This window comes from Meriones unguiculatus, chromosome 10, assembly GCF_030254825.1.
Source record: "Meriones unguiculatus strain TT.TT164.6M chromosome 10, Bangor_MerUng_6.1, whole genome shotgun sequence".
NCBI lineage: Eukaryota > Metazoa > Chordata > Mammalia > Rodentia > Muridae > Meriones > Meriones unguiculatus.
The window spans coordinates 22,408,519-22,427,434 of NC_083358.1; the positions used below are offsets into that span (position 1 = coordinate 22,408,519).

Here is an 18,916-nt window from a genome sequence, read left to right on the forward strand (position 1 = left end):
ACATTTTCATCCACACAGCCATTGGCCACATTTGAAACAATTTATTTAGTAATCCTATATTCCAGGCTGCTTTTGGCCCTGACACTAGGCCCTCACTGCTCCAGGCATGGGGCCATGCAGCCAAATAGAGCCAAGCAGCGCCCAGCAGCCTCTGGCCACAGTAATGATGGCTATAACCGCTTCATCTGCCGCCGCTCCTGTCGGCGTTGTCGTTTCTCATTGAGCTCTGGCGCTGGGACTCCACTGTCTGCTGTGAACCAGGGGCCTAGCACATTTACCCACAAGAGGTAAAGGGCCCGGCCTGGAGCCTGAGGGAGAAAGGTGACTTGAAACCGTTTGCAAAGACTGGCCAGAAAAAAAAAAAAAAAAGAAAAAAAGAAAAAATTGGGGAGAGTTAAGTACTCTTTCTTAGGAGGCCCAACTCTCTAGCCCACGTACCAGAAGCCAGAAGGACCAGATGTAGAGGGAGAAGCAGCTTAGCACCTGGACAATGGCTGTCAGTAGGATCACATCCTTAAGGTGCCTGTGGATAGAAGGAAGGCTGCCAAGGATATATGATTGGCCCTAGTTCTGCCCCCTTCCACTCTGCTCGGGTTGAAAGTAGTTGTGAGTCTTGGGCTGTGTGGGCCCCAGCGCCCCAGCCCTGGGGCCGCTCACCTGGGCTGGCGATGGGGGACACTCACTCTGCCATGCCCTGCTCCATGTTGAGGTCCATGCCACCATCCATCAAGGACCCATCCTCAGAGAAGGATGCCCGAGCCATCGAGCTCATAGAGTGGTAACTAGCCCCATATACTGCCAAGCTAAAGACCAGGGCCATCTGTAGAACAAGAAAAAGCTCTAGAAAGGCTAGCCACTGACCCTATGCACTCACTTTCCAAGCTGGGCATACTTACCCAGGCCCAAAATGAGGCAGATGAATAGAAGAAAACCAGGTTCACAAGGCAGTATATGGCCTGTAAGCAAACATTGGATCACGCTGGGGTTGGAAGCTACCCCTAGATCAGAGGCTTTCCTCAATTCAAGAACCCATGTCAGTCCCAGAAAAGCAGCCTCAGTAGAAGGTTGGAACAGTCAAACTCAACTGGCACTCATTGCCTAATTTTGTTGTTTTGTTTTGGTTCCCCTTCATTTCTTTATTTTTTGCTTCTACTTCTAGTTCACACTTCCTCTGTGCCTGGCTACATTTTAAAAGAGTGTTCAGGGGCTGGAGAGATAGCTCAGAGGTTAAGAGCACCTACTGCTCTTCCAAAGATCCTGAGTTCAATTCCCAGCAACCACATGGTGGCTCACAACCATCTATAGTGAGATCTGGTACCCTCTTCTGGCATGAAGCTGTACATGTACAGGCAGAACAATGTATACATAATAAATCTTTAAAAAATAAATAAATAAAAGAATGTTAAGAAATATATCTTATGAGTGTTTTTCCTGCATGTATGTATGTGCACCATGTGTCCACCTGGGACCACAGAGGTCAGAAAAGGGCACTAGATCCCCTGGATCAGATGGCTGTCAGCTATCCTGTGGGTTCTGGGAATGGAACCCAGGTCCCCTGAATGAGCAACAAGTGCCCTTCACCATTCAGTCCCCGGATACTTAGGGGACAGGGTTGCTGGTAGTTGGTGATCAAACCTAGATAGGGGCTTTACTACTGAGCTAAACTTTCTGCTCTCCTCTTTCCTTGAGACCCGAGTCTTGCTGTGTTGCTCAGGTTATCCCTGAACACTCTTGGACCTCTGTCTGCCAATTAGATAGAGGTACAGTTATGTACCACTTTGGCAGGCTTCTCTCATTCCTCCACCCTTCTTTTTTCTTTTTAAAGAGAATTTCTATGTAGCCCAACGCAAATTTCAAATTTCCCATTCTCCTGCCTCAGCTTCCCTAGTGCAGGGATTTCAGGCTTATGATTACATGCCTGGCTTCTCATTTCATTACAACTTTCTCTTTTGGAGCCTTGGCTGTCAGTGACCAGCACTCCTAATCAGATAGGTATGAGAAGGCAAAACACGAGGCAGGCAACTTACATTGGCTCCCAGTATGATCCGAAGGTAAAACTTGAGAGTTTCTTTGTTCTCCTCAAATATCTGCTTCTTCCCTCTTGTACCCACTTTGCCTTTGGGCTGCAGAGGGATGGTGAGATGCTGTCAGCTTTTTTGCCTCGATCCTCACTCCTCGCACTAGCCCGGTTACCTGCAGGACTTTCTCTGCGCTTCCAAGTCCTTACCGTGCTCTGTCAAACCTAGCAATCCCCGAGATGCCACCACTCCTCCAGTCCACCCTCCCTCTTTAGTTAGGACACCATCTTTACAGTACCCCCAGCTGTGACCGACTAATGCTCGCTCCGAAACCATCCAAACTAGTGTCTTCTTTGGCTCTCCTGTTAAGGTTCGAGGACCTCTCCGGGGGAACTCCAACGGAACTTAATACTGCCCCTCTCCAGCCTCTGGGGAAGAAGTTTAGATGTGGAAGTAATAACTGTCTCCCGCCTCCAACACTAGTCTGGTATAAGTCCTGCACTGCCACTCTACTCGCATCCCGTTCGTTCCATCACAGTCTACTGGATTGCGCCCCGTCTCTGGCCCAGTGCCTTACGTCTTCATGTCCTTCATGTTTTCACTTTCCCAACACCGGGAAATCTTTGCCGGCGCGGATCCCGCCCTATCTCTTACCGCCATGGTGCGAAGCAAATACCCAGCCAAGGAGACAAGGGCGAGTAACTGGAATTGCAGTCAGTAGACACCACATCGGCAACCCATGCACTTCCGGTACAGACCGAAATCGTCAGGATTCTGGACGGAAGTGGATTCCATTTCCTTCCCAGGCTCCGCCCTTGAGACGGTAGGACTACACTTCCCAGAAAGCTTTGCGTGGGGGCGGAGACGGCAGAGCTGCGATGGCGGACTCGCTGCCCCTGGAGGTGAGAGGAAGCGGTCCTCAGGCCTGGGTCGGGGACAGGCCCCGCCTTCGGGGTCCTGATCTCTGGGGAAGGGCTATCTGACAGCTCGCCCAGCAACTCCCGTCAGGCGGAAACGAACCGCCCGGCGGATCCCAGGACCTGCAAACAGTGGGTAATGGCTCGCTTTGGGGCCACTTCGACCCCTTCGGTTGGGATACCATCCTCACCTTCCCCATTGGCCCCAGAAGATGGCTGCTCTGTCACCTCAACGAGGACAGACTCTCTGCCCATCCCCTTTCCTTGAGATGACCGTTCCCTCCTCCTCAGTTCTAGAAGATGTCCGCTCCACCGTCCCTGAAGGGTAATCAATTTTATCCCCCTTGGCCCCTTGGAATGCTCGCTCCATTTCCTCTGCCCCTCCCCCGCCGTCCTCGCAGTTGGAAATAGACTCCCCATCAGTTCTGGGGACAGTACCTGAGGTCCTTAATCTAAGACCCGCCTAGACACCTAGTGATGGTTGCCTCTGTATTATTCACCCATGGGATGTTTGTTTCTTTAGCCAGGGCCAAGACTACTCTGCCCTCATGGGCAAGGAGATACAGATAAAGGCTATGTGGCTTGAACCCTTTTTGAAATGACTTCTCTATCCGTTTTGCCCAGAGGGTTGGAAGCCCCCCTCATTGTCCAGGGAATGTAGGCCCTTTCACATGAGTTCAGGAACACACACTCTATTTAGCATAAATAGTGCCTGCAATGACATTTTATTCCCTTTTGGCTCCATAAGTTATCCATTCATCCCTGTAAATCCCATGGGTGACCAGTAGTAGTCCCTTGGGGTGGTTTCATGGGAAGCCACCCTTTACCTCTTTTAATACCTCCTTTCTCAGCTTAATGAGCTATCCTTCCGGTGAAGACATGTTGTTTCTCTTTAACTTTGCTCCTGGGGTTGATCATTCCAGAAGATAGGTCAGCCACTCACTTTCTTAGCCCAGCCTTCCCTCCTAGCCCACTAGGGACAGGGGCTTGGTCAGTGCAGTCCCATCAATAAAGATAATCTGCATTATCTCCCACCCCTTCCCTGAGAAAACCTTCGGTGAGAGTAGAGGTAAAGGACTCTCCATCTTTAATCCAGTAAATATTGGCTGAGTACTTGCCTGTGTACTTAGCATCTGAAAAGAGAAAGAGAAAATGCAATGGGCTAGTGAAATCATTACACAGAGACTTCCCAGAACGAGCCCCACATATGGAAAAAGGATTAGACATGCTGTGCTGGCAGGAAGGATGGACTGAGGATGTTCTTCAAGCAGCAGGCCCAGCCAGGCATGGAGTTCTGGCAATGCTGACCCAGAGATTTTGTTCTGAGATTATTGGGGAACCCAGAAGGTTTTCAGCAGGAGTAGTGCAACTGGAAATATTTTGGAAAATTAACCCTGTGACTATATAAAATAGATTAACTAGAACATAGAGGCCGTGAAAGGAATCTAGGTCTAGGGATCGATAAAATGTGGTGCTATTAATATGGCAGTTACAAAAGTAGAAATGTCAGTAACATCCATCCAGTCCCTATAAAACTGATCTAGATTATTTTAAAATATCTTCATTTCACACATACTACTCACACTGACGTTCAGAGAAATGACATGCTTTGACTGGAGTTACTCATCTGGAAAGTAGTAGACCTAGGATTTGATGAGTTTAGGTTATCCTTGCCTAAAACTTCAGTTTTTTGAGTAAAGCATAGAAGAACATGAACCCAAGTGTCACTAGGAACCTCAGATTGGGAGTACCGGTGGCATTAAAGGGTCACGTTGGACTGAGGGCAAAATACCAATTTTGATTGAGATTAAGGTTGAGAACTATTTGGGTAAAGGACCCTGTAGATAGTTGGGTGGCACTAGACTAAAGCTTGGTTAATACGATAACATAAAGCATTAAAATGTTGACTGTTCCTATGTAAGTAAACAAAATCAAAAGAGTAAACCTTGGGAGACATGGAGAATCCAAAATAGAGCAGTTAGCATGGCAAGGGTCTAGAAAACATTGCCATAGGACTTGATGAGGGAAGATTGTAGGAAAAAAAGAACAGTTAAAAGGTAGTTGTTACTGGCCTCCCAAGTGTCCTCCTTCTCAGTCCCAGATAGAGCCTCCAGCCTCACCACCTATAGACTCATAGAGCATAGGGAAGAGCAGGTCCCAAACTTGCTGTGTTGTCCTGCCTTAGCGGCTAGCTGAGAAAATGAGCTGATAATGGAGAAGATGGGAAAAGAATAGGGATCCCAAAGTCAGGCTTCATGGCTCACACACACAGTCCTGTCACATAGTTCTAGCTAAGGCAGCAGAATGGCTGTGCCAGATGGAAGCCAGTCTGAGTACATAGTAAGTTCCAGGACAACCTAGGCTATATAGTAAAAACCTGTCTAAATGAAAGAAAAAAAAAAAAGAGAACATTTGATTTATATTCTATTATCTATGGAAAACACTATGTTTTATAGCTTCTCACAAGATTTATTTAAATATCACAACAGTTGGCATTTCAGAGACAAGAAAAACAAGGCTCAAAGTAGTCAGCTAGCCAAGTGGGAACTTGCACTAGGTTTGTCTGGCCCCAGTGCCTAAGCTGTTTCTACCCAAACTGGGGATGAATTTTGATTGTTACGTGGTACAATCCTGTACTAAGAAGTGAGTTCTGTTAGGTTCATTCTTAGGAGGCATGCTTTGAGGCTGGAGAAGGGAAGTAAATACTTCATGAAGCTCTGGATCCAAGATGGACTAGAGGCCAGTGCTCTGATGCCCTCAGACCGGAAAGGGATATGTTCTAAAGGCCCTCTAGTTCTAATATCTCTTAAACACCTTATCTTTTCCCCTCAGATGCTCACTTATATCCTGAGATTCCTTCCTCTGTCAGATCAGAAAGAGGCCTCTCTCGTGAGTCGGGCTTGGTACTATGCAGCCCAGAATGCCCTTCGGGAGGTAAGGTACCCACCTCACTTGGTCTATTCTGAGTTGTCACTTCAACTTGCTCATGGCCCTGCTTATACATTATCCATCCATCCATCCATCCATCCATCCATCCATCCATCCATCCATGTGTTCTCATACATTTGTACATACTAGTCATGGGGCACAGACTTGAAGTGTAAGGTGAATAAAACCTAGTCCCTTAAGAAACACATTGTCCAGTGGAGGAAAAGACAATTAGCATGAACAATTGTGTTCCTGTGTGCCCAGTACCACAGCTCTCAGTGAGAGGGTGAAACAAAGGTAAGCACACCAAAATGAGATCATCCAGTAGCATCAGGGGAGGCCTGAGAGAATAGGATGAGGATACATGTTGGTCTTTCTAGAACTGGCATCAAGATGTGGAAGTTCGGAAAACAGTCACACAAGTTCCTAATAACTGGATTGAGTTTTGCATGTGGAATGTGATAGGAGACTAGAATGTGGTCAAGACTGCAAGGTGGCAGGTGTGCCAGGCAGCAGAGCTTGGGCTTGCTTCCAGTTATTGCTGTGTGGCCTTTAAGAAATGGTAAGGCAAGGGGCAGTGTGATCTGTGTCTTAGAACTCCACTGTGCAGAATGGACTAGACAGGTGAGAATGAGTTTGGGGAAGCAGCCCGGCCAGGAGGGGAACACAGACTTCTGTATTATTTGCAAGGCAAGTAGTAATTTTGTGTTAATTTTGATTTAATTGTCAGTGGGGTTTTTTTGTTTTTGTTTTTGTCTCGTTAGTTATTTGTGTTCTTTTTCCACTTAACTGGTAGACTCTTTGTAATTTTCTTGCCTGTTTGTATGAACTTTTTATACACTGAAGATTAATTCTTTAGGTGGACAGTTGTGGTACATACCTTTAGATCCAGCACTTAGGAGATAAAGGTAGGTAGATCTCTGAGTTCAAGGGCAGCTTGGTCTACAGAGCAAGTTCCAGGACAGCCAAGGATACACAGAGAAACCCTGTCTCAATAATAACAACAGAAAAAGATTAATTCTTTATATATTTGTTAAAGTATATTCCTGTTTTCTCTTTCATTTTATTTGTAGACCACTATTTTATTAATGAGATACAGAAATTAAACTTGTATGCTGTTTATTCTTTTCTTTTTCTTTCTTCATTGGTAATTCCTTACCCTCCAGAGATTTCATCAATGATACTCATGTTTTTATTCTTTTAAAAAATACAACAGAAGCTGGGTGTGGTGGTACATGCCTGTAATCCCAGCACTTTGGGAGGTAGAGGCAGGCAGATCTCTGTGAGTTTGAGGCCAGGCTGGTCTACATAGTGAGTTCCAGGACAGCCAAGGCTGCACAGAGAAACCCTCTCTCAAAACAACAACAACAACAAAACAAAACAACTGAAACCAGGCATGGTGGCACACCTGTAATCCTAGAACTCTGGGAGGCAGGCAGATCTCTGTGAGTTTAAGGACAGCCTGCTCTACAGATCAAGTCCAGGACAGCCAAGGCTACACAGAGAAACCGTGCATCATAAAACTAAAACAAACAAACAAAAACCTGGTTTGTTTTTTTTTAGAGTAGTGATTGGTTCAACAACAACAAAAAATATTTTATGGTTTTAATGTTTTATTTTCTTTTTTTTAATTTAAATTTTTTTGGACAGGGTCTGACAACGTAGGCCAGGTTAGCCACGAACTCAGCAATCTACCAGTCTCAGCCTTCTAAGTTCTTAGGTTATAGGCATGGGTACCACACGCAGATTGGCTTTAATTTTTATTGGCCAGAATTGTGCTTTATTCATGAAGCCCACTTTAATTTATATATAATAAAGTATGAAGCCGATCTATTTGGTTTTCACATAGCTCCTACCTAATTTCCATCTGCTCTTCCCTGTTAGGCTGGAAACCTCCTCTGGTACATGTCAAATGTGTGTGTGTAAGTAGAGCCTGTTGTTGAATTGTCTATCTGGTCTCATTGGTTTTAATATCTAAAGAAATTTTTTTAGACTTGTTGACAATTTTAAAGTATGAGATGTCCAGATGGTAAGATTCAGTTGATTATTGAATATCTGTGCATATTGAATGAATATTTCTTGAATACCTTCCAGAGAAAGGTATAGCTAATTAATATAAACTTGGGTGTAATTAACGACTGAGTAGTGTAGAAGAGTGTAGCTCAGTGGTAGAATACTTGACTAAAATGTATAATACCCTAGTTTTGACCCCTAAAACTGGAGGGAAAAAAATGGATGGAAGAAAAGCCCCACATCTGAGTCACTTCACCCCAGGAAAAAGTTTAACAAACAGTGGAATGGCAGATCAAGACTGGAGCACTTAAAACCTTGAGTGGATAATTAATGGTGTAAAATTCATAGAGACTGGAAGGTCAAAGCAGGAAGGTTTGGAGTTCAAGGGCATCAGCACGCCCAGTGGGATAAGGTTCTGTACGTCAGGAGGTGAAGTGGAAGGGACACTGGGTGTTAGGAGTGAGGGTAACATGCATCAAGGGAGTAAAAGTTTAGGAGGAGAAGCAATTCAGAGATGGTGGATCCAGATTCAGACATTTCACATCAAGGTTTCTAGAGAGTTCCATGAGGCAGTTGATCACTAATGTCTGGTTGAGGAAAATAATATAGATCAGAAAGTAGGTGGGGCCAGGCATGGAGGCACATATCTATAATCTCAGCACTTGGGAGATTCAGGCAGAAAGATTGCAGGTTAGAGTTACACTTGGGCAAGATTCTGTTTCATAAAACAACAAAAAGAAAAGAAGAAGGAAGGAAGCTAGGACTAGAGAGATGGTTCAGCAGAGTGGGTAAGAGTGCTTGCTGTGAGCGTATGAGGAGCAGAGTTCAAATTCCTAGCACCCACATAACCCACTCCAGTGCTGTGGTAGGCAGAGACAAAAGACTGGATGGGGCTTGCTGGCTGCCAGCCTAGCTCCAGGTTCAGTGAGAGACCCTGAATGAGACAAAGCGTAATAGAGTGGGACATGTGATGTCCTTCCCACCACAGAGGGGACAGGAAAGATATATTGTGCCATAGGATGAAGTACAGTGTGACAAAGAACACGTAGAAGAGGACGAAGATTGTACGTGTGTGTGTGTGTGTGTGTGTGTGTGTGTGTGTGTGTGTGTGTGTGTGTGTTGTCAGGTAAAACCTGCTCATTTCTGGTCTGGGTCTTGATGACTCCACAGAACCCAGTGAAAAACAGGCTAAAAGGCAAGAGAGCCAGGGCCACACTGGAGGTAATGGCTACAGCCCTTCCCCAGAAGGTGGTATGGGAAAGAGGGTACTGTGAGAGGTTAAAACACAAGCTCCTGCACGGTAGTAACTTGCTGGGGGCTGAGTGGGTAAAGGTGGGGGAGAACTGTGACCAGGATGAGTGATTCTGGCAGGAAGAAGTAAACAGATGAGGCAAAGGGAAACTTAAGTGGACAGACAGTGGATGTGAGTGTCTCCTTGTGCTTCTTAGGGAAAAACTGGAAAGAGAAAATCTGTAGAGATGAGAAAAGGTACTATAGCACTCAGGAGACTGAGACAAGAAGATTGCTGTGAGTAAAAGGCCATCTTGGGCTACTTAGTGAATTCAAGGTCAGCTTGAACTGCTTAGTTGAACCCTGTCCCCCAAAACAAAATTAAAACCTATTGTTTGTGGATTCTTAGGAAGGACCGAAAGAAAAACAGTGGGATTCTCAGAGATGAGGTGACAGCAGCTCAGCAAGCCAGAAGAAGGGACTGTCTGAACCAAAAGACCAAGAGCTGGAAATAGGGTTCTGTAGGAGGCAGATAGCCAGCACACAGGGAGGGGCTTCCTGGGGGCTTGGGTGCTTCTGAAGCAGAGCAGGCCATTTCTCACAGGCTAGGTTCTGAGACACTTTTGCAGCAGGCTCAGAGCAGGAGAAAATGGTGGACTTGATGAGAAGGGAAACACAGAGGAAGTGGGATAGGGAAGGCTGACTTCCTCAGCAGTATTCTGTTATCTCCAGCCCAGACTGCAAACAGGCAGCTGGTTTTGTTATCTGTGGCAAGAAGAGTGGGCACAGCAGCATGAGGAAAGAGGACTACAAGCCCTCAGGTGTTGAAGTATGGTATTAATAGGAACTTTTTCTAATACCCACCCCAGCTCCCAAATAATGACACAGAGACCTATTACATTACTAATAAGCTTCAAAGCACTATAGCTGGGCAGATACCCAATTATTCAAACCCGTCTACACTGGTCTGGACTATTTCCCAGCCGCATGCCCTTTTACCTGCCATCTAGTCTCACCCTGGCAGCTCCTGCTCCATCCTTGTCCTCATGGCGACCTCCTCCCTTTTCTCTCCTCTCTCTTTCTACTGGTCCCTATCTCTCTTTCTACTGGTCCCTATCTAAGACTCCCCTAACTGAGAATGGGAGTCCTGCTTCCTGTCCTCTCTGCCCAGCTATTGGCTAATCAGCTTCTTTATTAACCAATCAGATAATTGGGGAGCATTCTTCACACAACATTGATACAGAAGATTCTTCATAGAAATGACAATGCCTACTTCCAGACTGCAAGCAGATCTCAGGGCACAGAAATCAGCATTTGGATACATAGTTCAACCTCCAACACTAAGGAGAGAGAAGTCTCATAGAGACCAACAAGGAAGAGGAGGACGGAGGGAATGGTCAGGCTCCTGAGGATAGAAGGAGCAAGGAAAAAAGAAAGAGAGGCTAGGGTCTATGGCTGTGATCTTAGTTGGCCACTGTTAGAGAGCTGGCATGGCTGCAGCTAACTGGCAGCTCCAGATCATGCTGACAGAGACCCCGCCAGGCTGGGAACAGTGGAAGGCCAAGCTATAGGTATACAGGCATCTAGGGCCCTGCCCATATGTCACCATTATTATATCCCAGAGAGCAGTCTACAGAGCTGGTCCTCCAAAGTCCAGATGTAGGTAGGTAGAGCAGGAGGCAATGCCACCAGCCGCTGGGACTAAGGACAATAGTAGCCAACTAAGGCAAAGCTGGAACTAAATCTTGCCAAGCCAGACTAGAATACCTGGACTATGTGACTTCTGACTGCCCCTGGCCTCCTCATCTTGTTCGCTTAATTTAGGTGTACCCCAAATAATGATCAGGGAAAGGCAGTGCCCCCACATGCTTCTAAGTTCTGCCCACTACCCATTAAGTTCTGGGTGGCCACTATTGGTCACTATGGAGCAGTTCAGGTTCCTTTCACCTCTGTCCTCCTGTTCAGAGTATTTGCTTCCTCTCCAGAGACTGAACCTCTGCACACTGGAGCTGTATTCACTGCAGTGCCAAGCAGAGGGAAGTGTTTCTCTATTTTTGGAGGGCTCTCCAAGCCCGTACGCAAGCCTGCAGTCTCACTGTGAGACTACCCTTGATACAGAGTCCTGCCCTTCTACAATCAGAGACATTTTCAAAGCAACTGCATTTGCTCATAAGCTGCTAACATGAGGAATGGAGGCCAGGGACTGGGACCTGTTGGTGGAGTGGCCAAAGCTAGAACAGGTGCCCACTAGTCCTCCCTCAAGCCTCCAGAAGCAGGGTCTTAGGACCCAGAAAAGGCCACAGGTCAGAGCCCAGAAGCCCTGCCTTCACCTACCCCTCAAAGAAGTAAATATTCTGAAAAGACTTCCCTTTGACCCCTGTAATTCCATCCAGCTGACCTCAGGAACAGGTTGACCATTGTGTAAAGGGCTCTAGGCTTCTTGGCATGGCTGAGAATAGCCATGGTCAGGTCACTGGAGATGTGGCTCAGCTGGTTGAGTACTTGCCTTGCATGTACAAAGTCCTGGGCTCGATTCCCAGTATTACATAAAACTGAGAGCAGTGATGCTTGCCTGTAATCCCAGCACTTGAGAGGTGGAAACTAATCATAAATTCAAAGTCATCTGTTGTAGAGCAAGTTCAAGGACAGTCTCAAAACAAAACAACCAGTATGGTGTCAAGTCTCCTCTCTTCCCAAGTAGCTGGAAATCCTCTAGGCCAGACCCTACCTATTTTTCTTGTAGCTGTCAATTTTGGACTGCACCCTGGGGTGATAGCCAGTGTCTTCTCTTGGCTTTCTGTCCTCCTTGTTTACAGAAAGGTAGTGGGAAATGGCAGAACATTCCTGGCCGCTTAAGCTCCCAGGAAGAGAAGGAAGTGAGTTCCTTTGTGCTTGTAGCTTTTAGCGCAGAGCGGCTCTTAGGTTCCTAAGCTGCATGAGTGGTGGGGGTGGGCGCTGCCTGGGCAGCTGCGCTGCTCATAGCTCCTCCAGCTCTGGTTTACTCTGTATTAGACTGACTCATGTGATGTGCAGGGCTTCTCAGTGGCTGGAGTCTGCTTTCACTTTTCTTTCTACATCCTTCTGTGATCTTCTCATCTCTTCCTTAAATGTAACTGTCCTTAAATCTGAGAGAGGGACCTAGGTCTTTGGAGTCTCCACTACCCTATAGCAAAGGGGATCTGAAGGGGACCTGTGGTGAGTGCTCCTCGTGCAGGGTGCAGGGAACAACCACAATCTAGAAGTGGGATCAGGAAGGGGATCATGGCCAGCTCCTTATTCCTGTGAGAGAGACAAGGAGATGGTCCCTATATTTTTCCATTTTTGAGACAGAGTTTCATGTAGCCCAGCCTGGTCTCAACTTCTCATGTAGCCAAAAATGACCTAGAACTTTTAAAAAATGTACTTATTAATACATATGAGCACTCTATTTGCATGTGGTTCTACATGACAGAAGAGAGCATCAGATCCCATTACAGGTGGTTGTCAGCCACCATGTGGTTGCTGGGAATTGAACTCTGGACTTCTGGAAGAGCAGACAGTGCTCTTAACCGCTGAACCATCGCTCCAGCCTGACCTAGAACTTCTGATCCTCCTGCCTCTACCCCTGCCTGGTTTCAAAAATGTAGGGTATGGGACTTAGGGTCTTGTGCTGGACAACCAACTACTCCACCAATTGAGTTATTCTCAGCTGCTCAGTTCTTGCCTCTTACCTGCCCTCCTTCCCATCATGACAGTCATGGTGGCTGTCTCTGCCAGGCTGTTTCTTCCTCTTTACGTATCAGTGGGTCATGTGTTGGCTGGGAGGATACAGCTGCTAAGATTCTGCAGGACTATCTGCTGCATGTCAGTGCTGCCTTTTTCGTGTCCTGTTGGTTGTTGTTCTGAGGAATACAAAGAACAGGAGTGTTTTTTGTTGTTGCTGACAAAGGTGTTTCCCAGAATTCAGCTTTCCCGCATCAGAACTAATGGTAGAATTAATGCCTTCTTTGTGTGTGTGTGTGTTGGGGGAGGGGTGTAGGTAGGGGTTCAAGACAGGTTTCTGTGTGTAGCCTTGGTTGACCTGGACTCACTTTGTAGACTAGGCTGGCCTTGAACTCACAGAGACCCTCCTGCCTCTGCCTCCCTGAGTGCTGGGATCACAGCGCTGTGCCCAGCTGAACTAATGCCTTCTTAGGGAACCATTTTCCTGCTACTTAGGCAACAGGTAGGGAGATTAGACTAGGTGATTTTTTTTTCCTGACGATCCACTTGGCCTCACACATGCTCAATAATCACTCCACTAGTGAACTGCACCACCAAGCTAGTGGATATGATTTTGGAAGTCCAGCTGTCCTCTTGCCTGCTTCAGATCTGGTCCATGCAGATTGTGCTCACTTCCCTTAAGTCCTTTGGCATGAGACCAGGGAAGGTTCTATGAAAGTATTTCCCTTAGTTGGGTGCTCCCAAACTCCTGCCTAAGCCATCATGTTGCCACATCTTAAACCTGAGCTTGACTCCTGGGTTGTACCTCCATTTCAACCATTAGCTTCTCACGCTTTCCCAGTCAAGTCCAGCTTAGGGTCCGTGGCTTCTCAGGTTTATCTGGGGTCCTGCCCCTTGCAGAGATGTGATACAGATGTTCCAGGCAGCCTCATGTGGGGTTTCTCCTGCGGAGATGTGAAACTGGGTGTTCCAGGCAGCCCCACATTACAGTGTACACACACACACACACACACACACACGTGGATGCACACAACAGTTGTTACAAATATGCATGTGGTTGAGGCACTCAGGCCACCAGAGGACTAGGCCTCAGTGCTTACTCCTCAGTGCTAATTCCACTCTTACTCCAGAGTGACCCAGTGCTCTGGTACCTGGACCACAGACGTTGAAGAACACCTGCTGCACTTCTGTCCTTCAGTCCTCTCAATACTGTTTATGTCCTGTGGTTACGTAGATAATGCCAATATCCTGGCTGGGTCCATGGAGCTCACGATCTTAGACCCTGAAAGACTGATCCAGCCTTCTTTGCCCTCCCACCCCATGAAGGCATCTGTGGGTATCCAATAGGTTACGGCCCTCCTGTGCTCAGTTGGCTAACTCTCCTTGCCCCTCTGTGGCCATCTAGTATTGTCCTTCACTTACCTTCCTGCTGGTCTAATAGTCATTCCCCTCCCAGTCCCAGCATGATTTGTCTTTCTGCTTCCTACTTTCTCTTCCCAGTTCCCACTTCCTGCCTACACACTCCTCAGCTACACATGACATACACACCAGGGAGGGTACTCATTGTAGAAGGGCCTTTCTTGACTGTCTTCAACCTTTGAGAAATCTAACCTCAGGCCTGCTGCTGCCCTGTAGACAAATGTGCGCTACAACATTCCTGTGTCCTCTGCTTCACTCTCGGTCATCAAGAGTTTGGGCCTCAGGGGCATTTCATGCATCAGTTTGATCAATCTGGATGGCTCGCCAGCTTCGCACCAGGTACTACAGTCTGTTGCTTACCACCTAGGCCCACACCTGGAGAGTTTATGCCTGGGTGGGGGCAGCCCTACAGAAGCATCCTTCTTGGCCCTGATCCTGGGATGCCCGGCCCTTCACACCCTTGATCTCAGTGGCTGCAACAGTCTCTTTACATCAGGCACTCTGCTGGCTCAGCCTGAGACAGCACAGTGTGTCCGAAAGGCATTGAGTGGCCTCCGTGATCTTAACCTGGCTGGCCTGCGTGACCTGACTGACCTCAGCTTCAACCATCTTAGTGGTTGTTTTCCCAGCCTAGAGCGCCTCTCCTTGGCCTACTGCCGTCTTACCTTTGAATTAGGCCCAAACTGGGGCTCCGTTAGCCCCCAGGTTTCCTCTTCCTCCCAGTTTTCCTTCCGTAACTTGCTACAGTTTGTCAAGGAACGAGCTGGTAGGCTACGTGCCTTAGACCTCAGCGGTACAGGCTTGCCACCTGAGGCCCTGAAAGCCCTGGGCCAAGTGACTGGACTGCAGTTGAAAGAGCTGAGTTTGCACAGCTGTAGAGACCTCTCCTCAGAGGCTGTGGCCACCCTGTGCCGCCAGCAGCCCAGCCTTACTTCATTGGACCTTAGTGGCTGCTCAGAACTGACTGATAGGGCACTCTTGGCTGTGAGCCAAGGCCTACGACACTTGCGGCACTTGAATCTGAGGAAACTGCAGAGATTGACCGACGCAGGTTGTACAGCCTTGGGGGCCCTGCATGAATTGCAGAGCCTGGACATGGCTGAATGCTGTCTGGTGAGCGGTCGGGAACTGGCCCAGGTCCTAGGCTCGGTTCACAGAGCTCCACCTGCACTGACTTCCCTCAGGCTGGCTTACTGCTCTTCACTAAAGGTGAGCTGCTTTCCTTCCCTTCTGTCGAGGGTACCTGGGGGAGCTGGGGCATTTGCCCCAGGGAGAGGCTACCCAGAGTTTGTGTCCCAGGCATAGTAGTTGGAAGTGAATTTGGGACATGGCCTGGAGGAGAACAGGAACTTAGATAATATGGTAGCACATGCCTGGCCAGGCTCATGAAGTGATCCTGCACCATATATGACTTCTGGAGGGAGGAAGCCTAGAGAGAAGGAGTGGTAGAAAATGTTAGGAATGGTAGCGCACATCCTTAATCCCAGCACAGGAGGCAGAAGCAGGTTGATCTCTAAGTTCAAGGCTAGCCTGGTCTACAAAGCAAGTTCTGAGTCAGCCAGGGCTACACTGAGAAACCCTCATTCCCCACCTTCAGAAAATGAAGTTCTATAGTATTGTACTAAAGATGTTCAGTAGCCATGGCTTTAGGGTGGGTAATGTCACTTGGGAGCCACAGGGTCACCTCTTGGTTGAAGTCAAGGGCTCAGCATTGTTCTAGGGGTGGCATTCCTGTCTGAGAATATCAATTGTTCCCTCTTGGGTGGGTTATCCCTTTAACCTTTTATTCCAAACTTAAAACCTATCTCAACTTCATCTCATGGCAAGCACTCCTCCCGCTAACCACCAGTGTCTTGGCCACCAGTGTCTCTTAGCTGTTCTACCAGTTCCCATGTTCTCATGCCTCCACAGCTCCCTGTGAATCTACATCCAGATTCTCTGCTCTACTTTCAGCTCCTGCTGCCCCCAACTTCTCATGGTGGTAGCAGTCTTAATACCTGAGGTTCAAATTCCAGAAGAAGCGCATCTGATTGGTTCGTCTGTCCACTCCTGGTCTGGTGGGCTCTGATCAGTATTGCCTCAGTCCATCCTTTAAACCAGGCTGCAAGCACAGGCATAGCAGCTGCCTTAGAAATATCTATCTGCATTCCTCCTTGTGCCACCGATAGTCTTAGCATTTGTCTTTCAGGCCTCTAGGCCTCCCACCCCTCACCACCCACACTGTGCACTCCAAACTTTCACAACCAGCACAGGGACCATGCTGCTTCCCTCTTTGGGCCCTCTGGCTGAGGAACCTCATTCACACCCTTGCTGGTGACCTCTGCCAAGCCTGGAGGCACAAGCTGCTGCTTCTTCCCTTCTGTCCTCCTAGGATGCCTCAGTGCTTTCCATGATCCCAACACTGGGTCCAAGCCTCAAGGTGCTAGACTTGTCCTCATGTGTGGCCCTCACTAACCAGACAATGCAGGCCATCTGCACCTACCTTACTCACCTGTCAGTCCTGCGCCTGGCTTGGTGCAAGGAGCTCCAGGACTGGGGGCTTCTGGGCTTGAAGGAGCCAAAGGATGAGCCTGCACTAAGTCCCCAGGTATGAGGTGACCTTGTCTTCAGCTGCCCTTCTGTGCTTTCTGAATCTTTGGCAAAACTTATGAAGAACCTGAGGAGGGTTTCTTCCTACAGCTACAGCAAGCTCCAGACCCACAGGGCCACTCCCTGATCATGCTTCAGGCCCTGCAGGAGTTGGACCTCACAGCCTGCAGCAAGCTGACTGATGCCAGTTTGGCCAAGGTGTGAATAAACTGAGGACATTAGGGCTGGTGCTACAGGAATGGGCCAACTCACTTTGTGCTAGGAGTCTTTTCTCTTTGGTTTCTGGTAGAAGCAAGGAACCCGGAGGGGCCTAGGCTTTGGATCCCAGTGGCTATTCTATATCATTCTTGCAGGTGCTCCAATTCCCTCAGCTGAGGCAGTTATCATTGAGCCTGTTGCCAGCATTCACAGACATGGGCTTGGTAGCTGTGTCTAAGGGCTGTCCCAGCCTGGAGCGCTTGGCATTGAGTCACTGCAGCCACCTCAGTGATGAGGGATGGGCTCAGGCAGCCAGGTTCTGGCCAAGGCTGCAACACCTCAACCTGTCCAGCTGCAGTCAGCTCACAGAGCAGTGAGTGTCTGATGGCATTGCACCGAGCAGATGGTGCCACAATGCATGGACTGGGCTTGGGTCTCACATTGGGTCAGGCACTCATCCTGTGGCCTCCTCACAGAACTCTGGATAACATTGGGCAGGCATGCAAGCAGCTTCGAGTGTTGGATTTGGCCATGTGTTCTGGTATCAGCATTGCAGCCGTCAAGCGCTTTCAAGCACAGCTGCCTCAGGTGACCTGCATCCAGTCTCGCTTCGTGGGAGGGGCAGATCTGACCCTAACGCTTTGAGGCCAGGTCAGTAACTATCCCTGAAGCTCATCTGCCTTCACCAGTATAAGCCCTAGCCCAGGCCTCTGGACTTGAGTTTGCCCCAGTGCCTCCTGCCTTCCCCTCCTCTAGAACCTTTTCTAAGATTCAGGATGGAGTCATTCCAGGATATGTGCAGCACCAGAATACCCCACAGATGGCAGCAACGTCTTTCCAGCTACACTTGCTGCCATGGGCCCTTTAAAGGTCAGACCCACAGGTGAGCTGGGCCTGGTGCTGGGGCAGGCCAGACCCTGGCCTCCTGCCCACCACTACTCAGGCCTAAAGCCTTTGTTCTGCCTGCTCCCCAGGGGGCCTCTTCCAACCCTCCTGAGCTTTAGCAGTCAGTCAATCCATCCACTTCATTGTAAACCAAAACAAGATTAAAAATTCCAGATTTTATGTCTTCTTCTGATGTTCTCAGATTAAAGGGGGCTCCCCTTCTCCATCTCAGTTAACCCAAACAACACTGACTCTAGATGCCTAACTCAACTAGGTCCCAGCTTCCTCCACATGGGAGATTTTGGAGGACTTTCCCAACATCTTCCTCCTCACCCCCATACCCCCAGCATGCCCTGCTGCAAAGGGAGTGGTCCTAAGCAGACCTGGGAGTAACTTCACCAGGCATGTGCTGTCTTGAGGTAGGGTAGGAAATAGGTCAGCTTCTCTGGGAGTAGGAGGGTCATATGTGGTCATATAGTCCAAACCGTGTGATCAATGCCAGTAACTTCTCATAGCAGCTCTGAAGTAGTCTATCCAATTTCTCCTCTGTGTGTCCCAATACTCTGTCTGTTTATCAGTTCTAGAAAGCAGTTAGCCTGTGCTTCATGGTGGGATTCAGAAGTGCCATTGTTCTTTCAGTCATCAAAGCTGATAGGGAGGCAAATAAGCCAGCAGGCAGGAACAGTATGGTATGCAGGGCATGCATGAACAGAAAAATAGCACTGAGGGCAAGGACCTAGAGCAGCAATGAACTTAGAGGTCAAAGAAGGCATCAAAGCAATAAAAGGGGGCATGGAAGTCAGAGAGACAGACTGGAACTGGTTCTGGTTTGGAGGGATAGTGTAGGCCCTGGTTGGATACAGGGAGAATGCTAGCTTGGCAACAAGAACCCTGAAGACCAAATGGAAGGACTAAAACACATGTCTACGCAACTCAGCAGCTCAATTCAGTACTCAATCCTGGTAACCATAGCAATTCAACAACAGTGAGGTACAGAACAGTATAGGGTGTGTCTCA

The 18,916-nt window shown here is 48.1% G+C and overlaps 2 protein-coding genes across 5 annotated transcripts; one reads left to right on the forward strand and one right to left on the reverse strand.

Annotated features, from left to right (window-relative positions):
• Positions 1 to 26: 26 nt before the first annotated feature.
• Positions 27 to 2,805, reverse strand: Tmem208 (transmembrane protein 208). Of its 3 annotated transcripts, none has more exons than XM_060392107.1 (6): positions 2,673 to 2,805; positions 2,028 to 2,123; positions 897 to 956; positions 684 to 820; positions 439 to 541; positions 27 to 308 (listed from the first exon to the last, which is right to left on the reverse strand). In XM_060392107.1, the coding sequence occupies exons 1-6, from the start codon at positions 2,676 to 2,678 to the stop codon at positions 171 to 173; spliced, it is 540 nt and encodes a 179-aa protein (XP_060248090.1). In that variant the 5' UTR covers positions 2,679 to 2,805; the 3' UTR covers positions 27 to 170. The 3 variants fall into 3 exon arrangements, 2 of the variants coding, with proteins under 2 accessions (XP_060248090.1, XP_021488591.1); XM_021632916.2 differs by having other exon boundaries at positions 439 to 523; positions 2,673 to 2,803; XR_009594571.1 differs by having other exon boundaries at positions 257 to 308; positions 439 to 523; positions 658 to 820; positions 2,673 to 2,804.
• A 65-nt stretch (positions 2,806 to 2,870) lies between these two features.
• LOC110545646 (Leucine-rich repeat-containing protein 29) lies at positions 2,871 to 18,079 on the forward strand. 2 transcript variants are annotated; one of them, XM_060392095.1, is made up of 8 exons: positions 2,871 to 2,920; positions 5,768 to 5,869; positions 14,444 to 15,436; positions 16,599 to 16,814; positions 16,907 to 17,014; positions 17,170 to 17,387; positions 17,491 to 17,665; positions 17,771 to 18,079. In XM_060392095.1, exons 1-7 carry the CDS (start codon positions 2,897 to 2,899, stop codon positions 17,657 to 17,659), a joined length of 1,830 nt encoding a protein of 609 aa, XP_060248078.1. In that variant the 5' UTR covers positions 2,871 to 2,896; the 3' UTR covers positions 17,660 to 17,665; positions 17,771 to 18,079. The 2 variants fall into 2 exon arrangements, with proteins under 2 accessions (XP_060248078.1, XP_060248079.1); XM_060392096.1 differs by having other exon boundaries at positions 17,491 to 18,079.
• The last annotated feature ends 837 nt before the right edge of the window (positions 18,080 to 18,916 follow it).

What these genes read in the sequence shown, in the direction of transcription:
- Tmem208 (XM_060392107.1), bottom strand. An exon ending in ATGGAGCAGGGCATGGCAGA is followed by an intron (nt 542 to 683) that starts GTGAGTGTCCCC and finishes TATCCTTGGCAG; the next exon opens with CCTTCCTTCTATCCACAGGC. An exon ending in TCTGGTCCTTCTGGCTTCTG is followed by an intron (nt 309 to 438) that starts GTACGTGGGCTA and finishes TTTCTCCCTCAG; the next exon opens with GCTCCAGGCCGGGCCCTTTA.
- LOC110545646 (XM_060392096.1), top strand. Translation starts at nt 2,897, where the DNA reads ATGGCGGACTCGCTGCCCCTGGAG. An exon ending in CGGACTCGCTGCCCCTGGAG is followed by an intron (nt 2,921 to 5,767) that starts GTGAGAGGAAGC and finishes TTTTCCCCTCAG; the next exon opens with ATGCTCACTTATATCCTGAG. An exon ending in CTTACTGCTCTTCACTAAAG is followed by an intron (nt 15,437 to 16,598) that starts GTGAGCTGCTTT and finishes CTGTCCTCCTAG; the next exon opens with GATGCCTCAGTGCTTTCCAT.